The 15507-nt window shown below is 33.6% G+C and overlaps 1 protein-coding gene across 1 annotated transcript; it reads left to right on the forward strand.

The window, feature by feature from the left end:
- The first annotated feature begins 3377 nt into the window (after positions 1-3377).
- Positions 3378-6750, forward strand: LOC147500036 (uncharacterized). Its single transcript, XM_086561751.1, has 2 exons — positions 3378-5636; positions 6212-6750. The coding sequence occupies exon 1, from the start codon at positions 3532-3534 to the stop codon at positions 5443-5445; it is 1914 nt and encodes a 637-aa protein (XP_086417877.1). The 5' UTR covers positions 3378-3531; the 3' UTR covers positions 5446-5636; positions 6212-6750.
- The last annotated feature ends 8757 nt before the right edge of the window (positions 6751-15507 follow it).

Genomic DNA, 15507 nt, shown 5'->3' on the forward strand with positions numbered 1-15507 from the left:
TGCATTTACTTGTCATCAAAGCCTCAACCCTCAACTCCTCAACCATCAACACTTCAACCACCAACCTCATTTCTTGTGTCAACTTTATAGACCACAAATTTCTCAATTTTGCCTTTACTCAAACTTTTTGCATTACTATTCTCAACTTTGCAACCTTTCTTCTCACATTCATTCTCAACTTTGTAACTTTTCTTCTCACATTCAAAATGGTTTCGATCTTCTTCTCGCTATGTTGAATCAAGCTCTTCATCTGAAGATGAGAACATGATGAATGACGATGAGAACATGTCCGTACCTATTTTCTCGTTGTTACAAGACATGCACGAAGCTACCCGTGATCATCGAGGCTCGGTCCCCGGTAGAAAGTACATTTATCGTGATCGAATCGACGCTCACAATAGGATTATGAGGGATTATTTCATGCAATACCCGAAGTATCCCCTTGATATCTTACGTAGGAGGTTTAGGATGCACCGCCATCTCTTCCTCCGAATCTTGAAAGTCGTCTCCGACCATGACAAGTATAATACTTCACATACAAGGTTGATGGCATTGGAAAGCCATGTTTGACGGTATGCAAAAGGTGGTTGCTTGCATTCGTTTGTTTGCATATGACTGTGGCGCGGATGCGTGGGATGAATATGTTCAAATCGCAAAGAGCACCCTTTTCAAAAGCTTGAGGAATTTTTGTAATGCCATGTTGGTGGTCTTCGAGGAATAATATTTGAGGGCTCAAACGAAAAAGACATTCAACGTCTACTTGCACAAGGTGAAAATTGTGGCTTCCCGGGTATGCTTAGAAGTTTGGATTGTATGCATTGGCAATGGAAAATGTGTCCTACGACATGGCAATGTACACATGTAGGACATAAGAAGAAACCTATAATCATTTTGGAAGCCGTTGCCGATCAAAATTTGTGGATTTATTTGGCACGCTTTTTTTGGTATGGCGGGTTCAAATAACAACGTCAACGTGCTTCAACGTTCTCACCTCTTTGACAATCTTATGCGTGGTGATGCTCATCGTTGCAATTACATCGTGAATGGTCACCAATACAAAATGTGCTACACTTGTACAAACAATTTCTCACCCCAACAACTCAAATAGAGGGATTCTTTGTTAAGATGCAAAAAATGTGTCACAAAGATGTGGAGCGTGCATTTGGTGTCTTAAAAGCTATATGGGGGATAATCAAGAGGCCGGCGCGAATGTGGAGTAGGGATGACATTAATCGGATAATGAAGATGTGTATAATTTTACATAATATGAATATCAAGGATAAATAAGGGATTAAATTGGCAGATTGACATGGATTGGGAGCCACCAGTCACATTGCATGTTGTTGGGAATCGAAATGAGGAAATTACAAGAAGACTCAACACACTTCGTCACATTCAGAGCAGAGAAACTAATGTTCAACTAAGAGTTGACCTCATCAATCACCTTTGCAATTTCATGCGGATCAAGGAATGTAGTATGAGTATTTATATGTTTGTAGTTTGAATATTATCTATGTTTGTTCTATAATTTGAGTATTATCTATGTTTGACTTTATGTTGTTTCAAGACAATTCAAATTGAAATTGAAATTACAATATTGGAAATGAACTAACAACAACAATGGAAATGAAATAACTAAAACAACATTGAAATTAATCTAAATAGTAGAAGTACCACCCCCACTAGAAGCACCGCCACCACTAGAAACACCACTTAGAGTTCCAAACGTTCCACTCTCTCTCTCTTTTGGCAAATTATCTCTATTTTCATCGATATTGTCATAAGTGGAAGAAAGATTGTTCTGTTAATCAGAAAATAAGCTAACCCAGAGGTGAAGTATTCGACAACTTCTGGCTCAAGAGTAGAAGTATCTTTGCTAATATTTTGTTGTCTTTTTTCCACTTCTTGAGCTCTATCATCTTCACCCTATCAGCGGCAGCATTTGTCATTTGTGCCAAATACTTCTCCATCAGTTTGTAATTCTCTCCTCCTTTCTTCATCTTTTCTTTCTCACCCTTTGTTCCCGGTGGTCATTTTTTCTTAGTTCCACTTCCACTTCCACCTTCACCTCCACTTCTATCCCCAATGCACTTGTATATGAAATGGATCAATTGGAACGCCACCAAGAGTTGGCGACGACGTTGTGGGTGTTGAAGGCACGACTTCATCATCTACATCGAGAATGACGTTGGTTCGTCTCCTCGATGTAGTTGTGGACCGCTCTCCAATTCTTCATTTTATTTTGGGCTATCCTTGAGGAGGACCCAACAATGCTCAAATTGAAAGTGTGTTTTATGAGCCAACATATATGTTGTTTGTGCCTCGGCCAACCGATCTTGGATCGTTGTGCCACTTCTTGCGGTCCTCTCTGAAGATGAGATAATTCCCGCCCACCGGTTGCAAGCTTTTTGGATGTGTCCAAATCGAGTGGACACCAAATCCTTGCTTCTCTTGTTGTTTTCGCCAACTCTCTTTCAAAATTTCTCTAATATTCTCTCATAATAGTGTGTGACTCGGTGCCCCGCACCAACAATTGGATCTTCATTAACATATATCCACGCTTTGCAAAGAGTCTCGTCTTCTTGAATTGAAAATTTGGCGGACCTTGTAGATTTATTTCCTTTTGATGTGGTTGTATGTTCATTTGGATCCATTGTTGTACTTGGAGTAGTGATTGTTGTAGTTGGAGTCAAGGCCCAAAATATCGAATTCGGTAAATATTTCGGTGTACCTAAAAACCGATATATATCGGATATATCCAATTTTTTGTGACCAGTCCAAACTATCTAAAATATTGGAAATATCGGTAAAAAATATCGTAAAATATCATAAATATCATAAAAATCAGATATTTATATTAAAAAACGATCAAAAAGTCAAACGATATATATCGTAAATATCGCATATATCGATTATATCGGCGATATAAAGTTTTATATCGGAAATTCCGATATATATCGGGGAAAAAATGATTCAATATTCGGTAGATATATATCGGATATATCAATGTCGGTGTACCAAAAAACGATATATATCGAATATATCGGCGATATTTTGGGCCTTGGTTGGAGTAGATAGAAATTGTATGAGAATTGGGAGCAAATGGTGAAAAAGTAGAGTTGTATGAAGTAGTTGTTATAAATTTGCAATTTCAGAAAAACTAGCCGTTTCTAGCCGTTGGGATGTCTAGACTAGACAGACGGCAGAGTTTCAGCCGTCCATCTCCCGAACTTACCAGCTGCTAAAAAGTACCGTTGGAATGGTTTTAGAAGCTTGGGCTGCCAAATTTGGCTGGCCTGCTAAAAAGCCTATTTGGCACCTTTTAGCCGCCCATTATAGATTTATAGCAGCCCTAAAACAATATTCAAAACGCAACGAATGAAGAGGGCCATATACAAAATTGTTCTAAAGCCCATTAGTCTACTATGTGTTTCTCGAGATTTGTAGCAATCTCCATTTCTACTTTAGTACGTATCTCAAAGATCAATCAGAAAAAAAAAAAAAAAAAAAAAAAAAAAAAACTATCATTCCATGGCGTCCAAAGCTTCAAGCTCTTTTACTGCTATAGTCACCCCTTTAAAGATAGCTCAAAAAGGTAAACCTTCAACCTTGTTTACACACCCACTTACACTTTCTAGCTCCATCTCCAACACTTTTAATGAAACCCCGGACTTAAATATTATCAAATGCAAGTGTAAATCAGGAAAAATAACACTCCATGAAGCAATGGGTTTTTTTGATAGCATGATATTATTAAACCCATTTCCACCAGTTTCAACATTCAATTTAGTCTTGGGAGCACTTACTAGGATCAAACACTATGATACAGTGATTACAATGTATAAAAGAATGGTTTCATTAGGACTGTTTCCCGATTATGTTACTTTGAACATTTTACTTAACTGTTTCTGTGTTTCGAGTCGTGTTTGTGTTGGTTTAGCTGTGTTTGGTGATATGTTAAGGAGGGGTTATGTTCCGAATACAGTAACTTACACTGCCTTGATTAAAGGGTTTTGTAAGGAGGGTAGGATGAAAGATGCGACTGGGATTTTCATGAAAATGGGCCAACAAAGTGGTTGTCGACGCAATGTGATTACGTATGGGACTTTGGTTAATGGCTTTTGTCGATCGGGTCATTCTGAGTTTGGGTTGAAGTTGATTCGTGAAATGGTGAATGATGGTAGTGATAGTTGTAAGCCTAATGTTGTTATATATAGTATTGTTATTGATGGTCTTTGTAAAGAGGGCTTCATAGAAGAAGCTAAGAAATTGTTTTCTGATATGATGAGTACGAAAATATCACCAGATGTTGTTGCCTATAATTGTTTGATTGATGGTCTTTGCAAGGCAGACAAGTGGGAAGAAGCGATAGAGATTTTCAAAGAAATGGTAGGTCGAGGGATCTCACCGAATCTTGTTACATTTGGTGTGTTGATGGATGCACTTTGTAAGGAAGGAAAGTCGAGTGAAGCGATGAAATTGTTGGAAATGATGATTCAAAGAGGCGAGAAGCCCGATAGGGTCATATATAATATATTGATGGATGGTCTATGTTTGGAGGGTCGCATTGACGATGCTGAAGAGGTATTCAAGACTATGATAGATATAGGCCATGAACACAATGTTGTGAGTTACAATGTGTTGATCAATGGTTACTGTAAGGGTAAGAAGGTAGAGGAAGCTGTGAGAGTTTACAAAGAAATGATTTTTAAGGGAGTTAGGCCTACTGACATTACTTACAACACCTTATTGACTGGTCTCTGTCAGGAAGGGAGAGTTGGAGATGCACGGAAGTTGTTTGATGAGATGCAAATTCATGGTCAAAGACCTTCCATGTTGGTATATGTTGCTCTGTTGGATGGTCTGTGCAAGAGTCAATGTCTTTCCGAGGCAATGGAACTGTATCAGACAATAGAAGACTGCAAGATCAAACCAAGCATTAAGATTTTTAACTGCCTCATTAATGGGATGTGGAAAGCAGGTAAACTCGAGCAAGCTAAAGAACTATTTGAAACACTCTCTAACAAAGGCTTGACGCCTGATGTAGTGACATATACTACCATGATTAATTGTTTCTGCAAGGAAGGCCTGTTGGACAAGGCAAACACTTTATTTTTGGAAATGGAAGAAAAGGGTGTTGCACCGAATGTTGTCACCTTTAATACACTAATGCGTGGCTTCTTAAATGAGGAACCACAAAAGGTTGTCCAACATCTTCATAAAATGCGTGACAAAAATCTACGACCAGATGCATCTACAGCCGCCATAGTAATAGAATTGCTGTCAAAGGATGAAAAGAGTAGAGAATATTTGAATTCATTTCCAACATTTCTTCCGGAACATAAACAGAACAGTGACATGATGAGTGTTAGTAATATCAGTTTCAAAGATCACATGGACTGTGGAAAAATTATTGATAATGATATGTATGCAGACATCATTTGAAACTCCATCTCCTGTTGTTACACCAATTTGATTATGTTTCCAAGGTGGGGCTAATCTCCTTACTCAAGAAGCTAATCGTATTGATGTCCATCATGTGTCTTAGATGTTATCTGTCTACCAGTGGAAGAGAAAAAGTTGGGGGCTAAAATGCAAAATATTTCTGCAGCCTGCACACGATCATCCTGTCAGAGGTATGGGAATCCTGTACTCATTTTACATAAATGACTTGTACTTGTTTGTCGATTCTTGTTCTCTATATCATTATATCTCCTGGTTAATTTTCTGGAAGTTCATACTGATGTGGATCAAGTAGTTATGTACGGTTTCCTATGCATTCTACTTGTATTCATCATTATCTTCAGCAACGCTCTTGTTACCGTCCATATGCTAATGTCAATTAGGTACGGTTCCTCTCGAAAGGAAATTGACTGTAAACAAACATGTTTTCAATTTGTTGGTACCAATTCCCAAGTTTATAGCCAGAGGAGTCTATTGTTTGCTACTACCCTTTATTTGGCGATGTGGGTTTCAACCTTGGCTCATTTTTGTCAGTTTTAAACTCCAATGCATGAGGGACGCCAAAATGATATTTATAAAAATTTGTAGTTTGCAATGTCTCCGCAGCTCATGTTAGGTAACAATAGAAAAGAATATCAGAACTTAGCATGTTCTTTTTGACATACAAATTTAGAATTTCCAGTGAGAAACAAAAAATTAATAATGTACATATCTTTTTGATACATATTAATATATTATGGTGCTACAGGGATTTGAACCTAGGGAATGGAATCTTTTTTTTTTTTTTTTTAGGTTGGCAAGCCTGTTTTAAATGAGATCAGTAACCCTTTGATGCTGGTGGGGTTTGAGCCCCAGACCTCCCAGACCTCTGGTATCATCACCCAAAGGTTTTACCGACTTTGCTAGTCGGCACCTGCATAGAATCCATTTCAGTTATATGCATCCCCATAAATGGAGGTTTGGAGCTGTCACTTGCCTAGTTGCCTTATGGAAGAACAGGAATAGTCTTATATGACAACAAGCCCTCTGAGCTGAGGGGAATCAAATTTCAAAAAAAAAAACAGTCAGCAAGCATAAAAAGCCGCCAGAGGACAATTGTTAAACTCGGTGCTGTATCCTCTGCCCTACACACTAAGGGACTGCAAATTATGGAAGCTGGGGCACCTAAGGCTCTTGACTGTTACTGGTTTCTACCTGTAATGGTGAACACTGATGGATCTTCAAGAAGTATCTGCGGGTTGGGGTTGTGTGCTCAAAGGTCACAATCGTTTTATTGCAACACGTGTTGGAAGACTGGGGACAACTGCCAATCAGAATGATTTTATTGAATGCATAGAGAAGGCCTTATGCTAAGTCCAATGGTTTGGTTTAGCAAAACACCAAACCACAATAGTACAGTGGATGCCGTTAGTGGGATAGTGAAATGAGACCCAATGGTTTGTTTTTTCAGCCGCGTGCAGCCCAAAATATCGATTATGTTAAATATCGTTATTGTTTTTCGCAATAATATCGACCCTTTGTTATTCGCCATCTGTAGTGGCGGGCAAAAAATAAAATAAAAAAAAAAAAAAAAAAAACCCAAGTTTTTTATACGCCACTTCTACAGGCATGTAGGTAATTATCTCCCCATTTTACCCAAAAAAAAAACACCCACAGTGAGTGGCGTGTAGACTTGTAGGATAGAATGGTAATTGAATAAATTAATTATTAAAAAAAATGCTATTGGGAGTGGCGGGTGGAAATATTAATTGAATTCTAACCGCCACAGTGAGTGGCATGTAGAGTTATTTCAAAATTAATCAAATTTCTAACCGCTATTCACAGTGGCATACAGCTTTATTTGGATTTTTTTTCTTACCCGCCACTCGTTTTGGCGTGCATAACATACGCTATATCGTTAAAAGTAACTGTATACATAGCGAAATTTATAACAATAGTGTTGGCGGGATAACGTTTTAATGTACCATTGGATCACATTTTACGCGAAATTTAGTGTTTTGCCTGACTATTGGACTTAGCATTAGAGAGAGAGAGGATGGATGAAAAACTGGATACAATCAGATTTTAAGACAGCTGTACACTCATTCAGCAATAAGTTACATTGGAGCCTAAAAAGAAGTTGGGAAGTTATTAATGGAGAACTAGGATCTCACCTACGACAGATTCACATAGAGACAACCTAAGTACTTGACTAACGAAGTCTATTACATATCATCTCATTATGGTGACAGGAAATGGCTGACATAAAGCCATCTTCATCTTCTTTTACCACTTCCTACACCTAGTTTTATTTCTTGTAACACTTGTTCATTTTTTAATAATACTGATTCCCAACTAGCTCGATTTGAATAGCAGCGTTAGCATTTGGGGAAGTATATCTGCTTAAAAATGGTCCAAACAATTATCCTACGTGCAAGATATTGATGTTCAACTTATAAGAAATGTTGACAATTATCCACTTTATTATTGATTTGGATCCACTTACTTCATTTTACAGTTAATCAAATAGTTTTAATAATTTTAAGAAATGTTGACAAGTTTTTCAATTTACTGTTGCTATAATAAAAAATGTATTTGTTACTAACGGACCCCCAATTTGTGTTGGGCAGACTCCCCAAAAAAACGATTATTACAAGTGTGTCATTAGTCTCAAAAAATCTATATAAAAAAACAATTATTACAAGTATGTCATTAGTCACAAAAAATTGGATTCCAAAACGATGTGGCCATGTCGACATGTCGTTGGGGATTTTTCTAGTCAGGCAAAAAAACATAATTTTATATTTTTCAAAATCCAAATCTGTGCGACATGGTCACGTTTGGGATTTGAACTTCGAAAAATATCCAAAAATTTTTTTCGTTTTTTGAACAACATCAAATCGTTTGGTTTAAGTCGTTTGAATTGAACGGTGTGTTTTTCTTTTTGGGGCACAGTCCAAACGACTCCAAATGGCCGTTTAAGTGTGGGGTTTGGGAATCCAACTATTTTGGAGTGGGGACATCCAACTATTTTGGAAATAATTTGTAATTTTTTAAGATTTTTCAAAACCAAACCAAATTCTTGTAATATATATATATATATTTTTTTTTTGAGTCTGTCCAAAACAAATTGGGGTCCGGAGTAATAGGACCCATAAAAACTGGACGATTCCAACCAAATGACTTATTGGTCAAGTTTCCTTTTTTTCTAATTTAATTTCCATCTTTTTATTGTGCTCCCCCGGCTCTCTTGGCAAAACAAAATTGCTCAATTGACTACATTCAATTTTTAAATAGGAAAAAATAAATTTCTAAGCATCCAAATATGGCCAATTTTACATAGTGGGCAACACACTCTTTTTAAAATACTTTCTATTTTAACATACTATGGAAAAAATGAATTTATGGGCATTGTGGTTTTCTATTTTAACAATGTGGGGAGTTCCGTCTCAAATCGTTAACGGAAGCTTATTTGGACACTCAATTACACACATGGACTACTATAAAAATTAATTTAATTGCAAAAAAAAATTAAAATTAAAAATGAAACGAAAAATTACAATTAACTACAATTACCCATGTGATATTTTAATAAAAAGTGAAATGTAATGGACCACAATATACATATATAAAAATATTTTGAAAATAAAGTATAATAATATATTTATTTAATAAAACAAATCATTCTATTACTTTATTTGGATGGCAAATAGATAGAATCCTCATATTGTTAAAATCGAAAGTTGGATGCCCATAAATTCATTTTTTCCTTTTAAATACTGTTGTTTAATAATCGTGCATGTTTTTCTTATTCTAATTATAATTGTTACTGTTTTGTCTAGGAAAGCATAATAAAATAATGTTCGCGGACACTAAAGACGCTAAAGATTCGCAGGGCAATTCGAATGATATATCTGACACACCAGACAATGCACGTTATTGCACGGATTCAATGGAGCACTATACTCCAAAGCCAAAAACCAGCACGCAGCACAGTGGAAATTAGAAAGTTACTTCTCTATGTCAAGTAGTTGGATTTCGATTAACAATAGAAATATGTAGTTAGATTATAGGATTTTATAAGATTGATTAATTTAATGGCAGTTTATCATAGAATGGTGATGTTTAGATCTCCAAGTTAGTGATATCGTTTGTAAGTTTTGGAAAGTTTTATTTTTCTACCTATATATAGTGGAGAAAAAATTCGCTCTTTAGGAGCGAAAAGTCTCCTAAGCACCCATTCACCACACATTCATCTTCTTGTTATTTATTGATTAACTGTAATTAATTAACATCAAACCAAATCTATATCTTAATATTAAAGACAATGCACGTTATTGCACGTATTTTTGGAGCACTATATTAAAAGCCAAAAAACCAGCACTTATTAAAACATAAATTTATCTTCTTTATTTCAAAGTTGAATTCCTTTTAACAATAGAAATATGTAGTTAGATTATAGGAATTTTTTAAGATTAAATTAATTTAATGGCTTTTATCATAGAATGGTGATGTTTAGATCTCCTATTAAAGTGATACCGTTTCTAAGTTAATTAAAACTTATTTTAAAACCTCATTAAAAATAATTTGTTAAAAATTAGTTCTTTAGGAGCTAAAAGTCGGTAAGTCCCAATTCACCACAAAAAAAAACCTTCATTTTTAAAGATTGCATATGTAGGGCCTAAAATCAAACCAAATATTTATTTATTCTCTCCACACACGTATTCTATTTTTTTCTCCACAAATCTTTAATTTTTTTGTGTTTCCATAAAAAAAAAATAATCCTACATTAAAAAAAAGAAAAACTACATTAACATTTATAAAAAAAACTCTTAAATTTATTCATAATTCTTAAAGAAACGTAAATACAATTACAAATTGCAATTTTATTACAACCCAAAATACTGATGATAATAGTCAATACAAAATAAATTTGAGAAATTCGTGTTGTAATTGAACTAAGAAGAACCCCATTAAGAATATGCAACACATATATGCAAATTTTTAAATTTTAATTGAAATTAATAATTTATTTATTTTTATGGAAACACAAAAAAATTAAAAAATTTGTGGAAAAAAAAATGGAATGATTTGGAGAGAGAAAATAAAATAAATATTTTATTAGATTTTAATTAACTCATTTTAATAAATAGATAAAAAGATAGCGAATATGTGGTGGAGGGTGGTTAGGAGACTTTTCGCTCCTAAGTACTTAAGAGCGAATTTTTTCTCCATATACTGGCTTAATATTTTCTACCTACATATACAGGGTTAATATGGACGTTTTGCGTTACCCGTACTGCCTTAATAAGGATACGTTGCCTTCTTGTATTGATGTTGTCGGTCTTCAAGTTTACATCACAACTTACCTTATTGGGTGTCATACAAGGAGAATGTTCAGAAACTTCAAGAAAGTGGCGCTAATTACTAGAGTTTTCGAATTTATACTAAAGGTTAGCGCAATAACAAATGTTTAGCCGTATTAAGTCTTCTGCTGCATGTGTCCCCAATTGCAAAGACAGCCCATTGTGGGATTTGTGGCCTAGAACTACTGCAAATAAATTGCCCACTGTGGCCCAGAGCCGGTTGACAACTCCTAGGAATTAGGGGGGAAAAGTGGTAGACAGACCTGATAAACTCATGGTCTACTCTCAGATTGAGTCCCATTCTTTAGAGCATTTCCAATGCAAGTCACTTTTTTTCACCTCCACGTAGAACTATTTCTCATCTTTGCTATCTTTGTGATAAAAAAACAAGAAAATGTTGCCCAATGTAGAGATGTCTTTAAACCTCGGACGGAATGTTTGATTCCGTCATCTGAATGTAAAAATCGAAAAAACGAGCGGACGGAATGAAACATCCCATCCTAAAGAAAAATAAGTCAAAAAAACACGCGGAACGGAATGAAATATAAAAAAAACACACGAGACGGAATAAAAGGTTCCATCCGAAACTCACAATTCAGTGACAATCTCGGTAGCAACTGCTACCCTCGTTATGACTTAGTTACAAGTCACTGTCACCCTTGCATTGGGCAAGTATTTTCTAGTCCACAAAGGTGAAAACTCTCAATTTTCTCCCATAGTGACTTGCATTGGAAATGCTCTTATAGTTTCTTATTAGATTTTGGACCCGGGCATACACCGGGATCTATTAAATATTTTGTGTGCTGAAAAAGTTTTACAAAATGTCTCACACAAATTCAATTTGAAAATTACGGCGGCAAATTTTCGAATTAGAATATATTTTTATTGAAAATAAACCGAAATACGTTAATGAGCAGCGATTTTGGTGCATAATTATTTGGAAACTAAAGGATCAAATTGAGATAGCTTCCTCACTTTGTGGTTTAGAATATTAATCCGTAATTTTCAAATGAAATTATCTTAAACTTGATCTAGCGTGTATAATAGTTTTATTAGATTTATGGTAATTTAGCGGTAAATCATCACCGTTCGGCTTACGTACTAATGTGTACAAATCACTAAAACAGATTGATTGTTTCTATATCCTCAAAGAATACACTACTCCCACTTGAAAATTTTTATCACATGAACGTATCCTACGAATGGGTGTCGTTATATTAAATTATTCTAAAAAATATTAGCAACTATGCATAGCTATGAGATATGAAAATTATATTAATTACTCATTTAAGTTTCTTACACCACTCTCTATAAAAAGGAAACATCAAACCTTGATAAAACTCATTGACTTCTTTTTATTGTTAGGTTTAATAATAAAAGTTTGATTGAAGTTTTGTGAGAATGCCCAATGTGGCGAAGATAATATTGAAGTTACTTGAATAGCAAGACATTCCCAATCACAGTAAAAGAATTATAATAAATACTAGTTGAAATGCAAAACTATATTTGTCGAGACATTTATTCCCCCTACATATAATACAAATATGTTTTAGGGTTATTAGTTCAATACATTTGCATCAAATTTCTGATTTTTCATTCATTATTCTTTGAGATTAGTTTAATGTATTACGTTGCATCCAGTTTCTAATTTCTCATTAATTATTCTTTGAGGTTAGTTCAATGTAGTTTAATCAAATTTTCGATTTTTCTGTTAATTATTATTTGAGGTTAGTTCAGTGCAATTACATCCATTTTATAATTTCTCGTTAGTTATTCATTAAAAAGTTAATTCAATATAGATGCATATAGTTTTCGATGTTTTGTTAATTAGTATTTGAGATTAGTTCATTGTATTTGCATCCAGATTCCAATATCTCGTTAATTACTCTTTGATGTTATTTCAATACATCTGTATCCAGTTTCTGATTTCTCGTTAATTGTTTTTCTAGGTTAGTTCGATAGTTTACAATTTCTATACAGTTTGCATACATGTAAGAGTCTGTTTTTATAAACTCACTTTTGTTTTGGGTTCCTAATTATTTGTAATTACTCATGTGAGGAGGCTAAAAAAGTGGACATTTATGCTTTGAGGTCAGTGCGATGTAGTTACATCCGACTTCCGATTTCTAGTTAACTATTTTTTGAGGTTATTTTAATGCATTTGCATCCAATTTTGGATTTCCCGTTAGTTAATCTCTGATTTTAGTTTAATGCAATTGTATCCAATTGTTGGTTTTCCGTTAATTATTCTTTGAGGTTGGTTCAATTTAGTTACATCCAATTTCTGATTTTATGTTAATAGTTCTTTGAGGTTAGTTCAATGCATTTGCATCAAGTTTCCGATTTCCCGTTAATTATTTTTTAAGGTTAGTTCAATGCAGTTACATCAAATTTATAATTTCTCGTTAATTATTCATTTAGGTTAGTTCAGTGCAGTTTCATCCATTTTTTAATGTTTCGTTAATTAATCTTTGAGATTAGTTTATTGTATTTGGGTTCAGTTTCCAATTTCCTATTAATAACTCTTTAAGGTTAGTGCAATACATTTGCATCTAGTTTTTTATTATTTATGTTTTTAGGTTAGTTCGATACAATTATATCCAGTTTCTGATTTCCCGTTAACTATTTTTTGAGGTTATTTTAATGCATTTGCATTTAGTTTCCGATTTCCCACCAATTATTTTATGAGGTTAGTTCAATGCAATTGCATTCGGTTTTTGATTTTCTATTAATTATTTTTTTAGTTAAGTTAAATGTATTTGCATCCAGTTTCTGGTTTCCCATTAATTATTATTTGAGGTTTCTTTGATGTATTTGCATATCATTTCAGATTTTCCATTAAATATTTTTAAAAGATTTGCATCCAATTTCTAATTTCCCGTTAGTTACTCTCTATCGTTAGTTTAATGCAATTTGCATAAAGTTTCCGATTTCCCGTTAATTACTCTTTGAACTCAGTTATGTATTTGAATCCAGTTTTCGATTTCCTTATAATTATCCAATGAGGTGTATAATACTAACTTCTAGTGATTCATCTGTAGTGTCCTTGCAAACATGACATAAAAAGTAAATTATGCTTAATTTACTATGTGCATGGGATCATCAAAGATTATCCAGTTCCTGATTTTCCATTAATTATTATTTAAATTATGCATGACTCACTATGTGGAATCTTCAAAGATTATCTACGAACGGGTGTTGTTATATTAATTACTCTTAAAAATATTTGCAAATATGCATAACTATTATATATTAATATTATATTGATCACTCGACCAAATTTCTTATAACGTGAAAACCTCACTCTCCATTAAAAAAAAATAACTCAACTTTGATAAAACTCTTCAACTTCATTTTGTTGTTTAATAATAGAAGTTTGATTGAAGTTTTATGAGATTGCCTAATAAGGCGAAGTTCATATATATTGAAGCTACTTGAATAGCAAGGAGTTCCCAATCATACTGAAAGAGATAAGATAAATACCATTTTAAATGCAAAACTATACTTATCGAGACATTCCCACAACATACAACCCAACTATATTTTGAGGTTAGTTCAATGCATTTGCATTCAGTTTCTGATTTTCCGTTATTTATATTTTGAGGTTAGTTCAATGCAGTTGCATCCAATTTCCAATTCCCGTTATTTATTTTTTGAGATCAGTTTAATGCAGTTGCATCCAATTTCTTATTTCTCGTTAATTATTCATTTTGGTTAGCTTAATACATTTGCATCTAATTTCCAATTTTTTGTTGTTAATTGTTATATTATTTGAGGTCGGTTAAATGCATTTGCATTCATTTTGATTTTCCGTTAATTATTACGTGAGATTAGTTTAATGCATTTGTATCAAGTTTCCAATTTTTCATTTATTATTTGATAAAGTTGTATTTTCATCATTTAGTTTCCGATTTCGATTTCCGTTAATTATTGTTTGAGGTTAGTTCAATGAGTTTGCATTCAGTTTCGATTTGTTGTTAATTATTTCTTGAGGTTTTGCATCAAGTTTATTTTTGAGATTAGTTCAGGTTGCAGTTAAATGCGGTTTTCGATTTCCGTTAATTACTTTTTAAGATTAGTTAACGATTTGCATTTGCATTATGTTTCCAATTTATAATTAATTTTTTTTGAAGTTAGCTCAATACAAATTTTGCATCCAGTTTTTGATTTTAATTATTCTTTAATTTAATCTTTGAGGGTTAGCCTTTTTAAGATTAGTTTTTTGCATCCAGTTTTTGATTTTTTCGACAATTATTTTTTGATGTTAGTTTGATATATTTGCATCCAAGTTTTAATTTTTCGTTAATTATTCTTTGAGATTAGTTTAATGCAGTTCTATCCATATTCCAATTTTTTATTAATTACTTTTTAAGATTAGTTTAATGCTTGCATTTGCATCCAGTTTTCAGATTTTCCGTTAAATATTATTTGAGGTTAGCTTCTACAAATCACCTATATTTTTTAGTTTTTTTTTTTATTTGATCAAATATATAAGAATTGGAAATACATTACTTGCCAAACTCTCCAAATATAATTAGAAATATACTCAAATCCAAAGAGGTTATTGGATATGGATATGATATGTTGTGATATGATATGGATTATGGATAAAATACTATCTTTTCATATTAGAGTGCCACATATAATAGAAAATTGTTAAGGTTCTCTCATATTGTAAAGCTATTAGAAAATACTATCT

This window comes from Coptis chinensis, chromosome 5 (assembly GCF_015680905.1).
Source record: "Coptis chinensis isolate HL-2020 chromosome 5, ASM1568090v1, whole genome shotgun sequence".
Lineage (NCBI taxonomy): Eukaryota > Viridiplantae > Streptophyta > Magnoliopsida > Ranunculales > Ranunculaceae > Coptis > Coptis chinensis.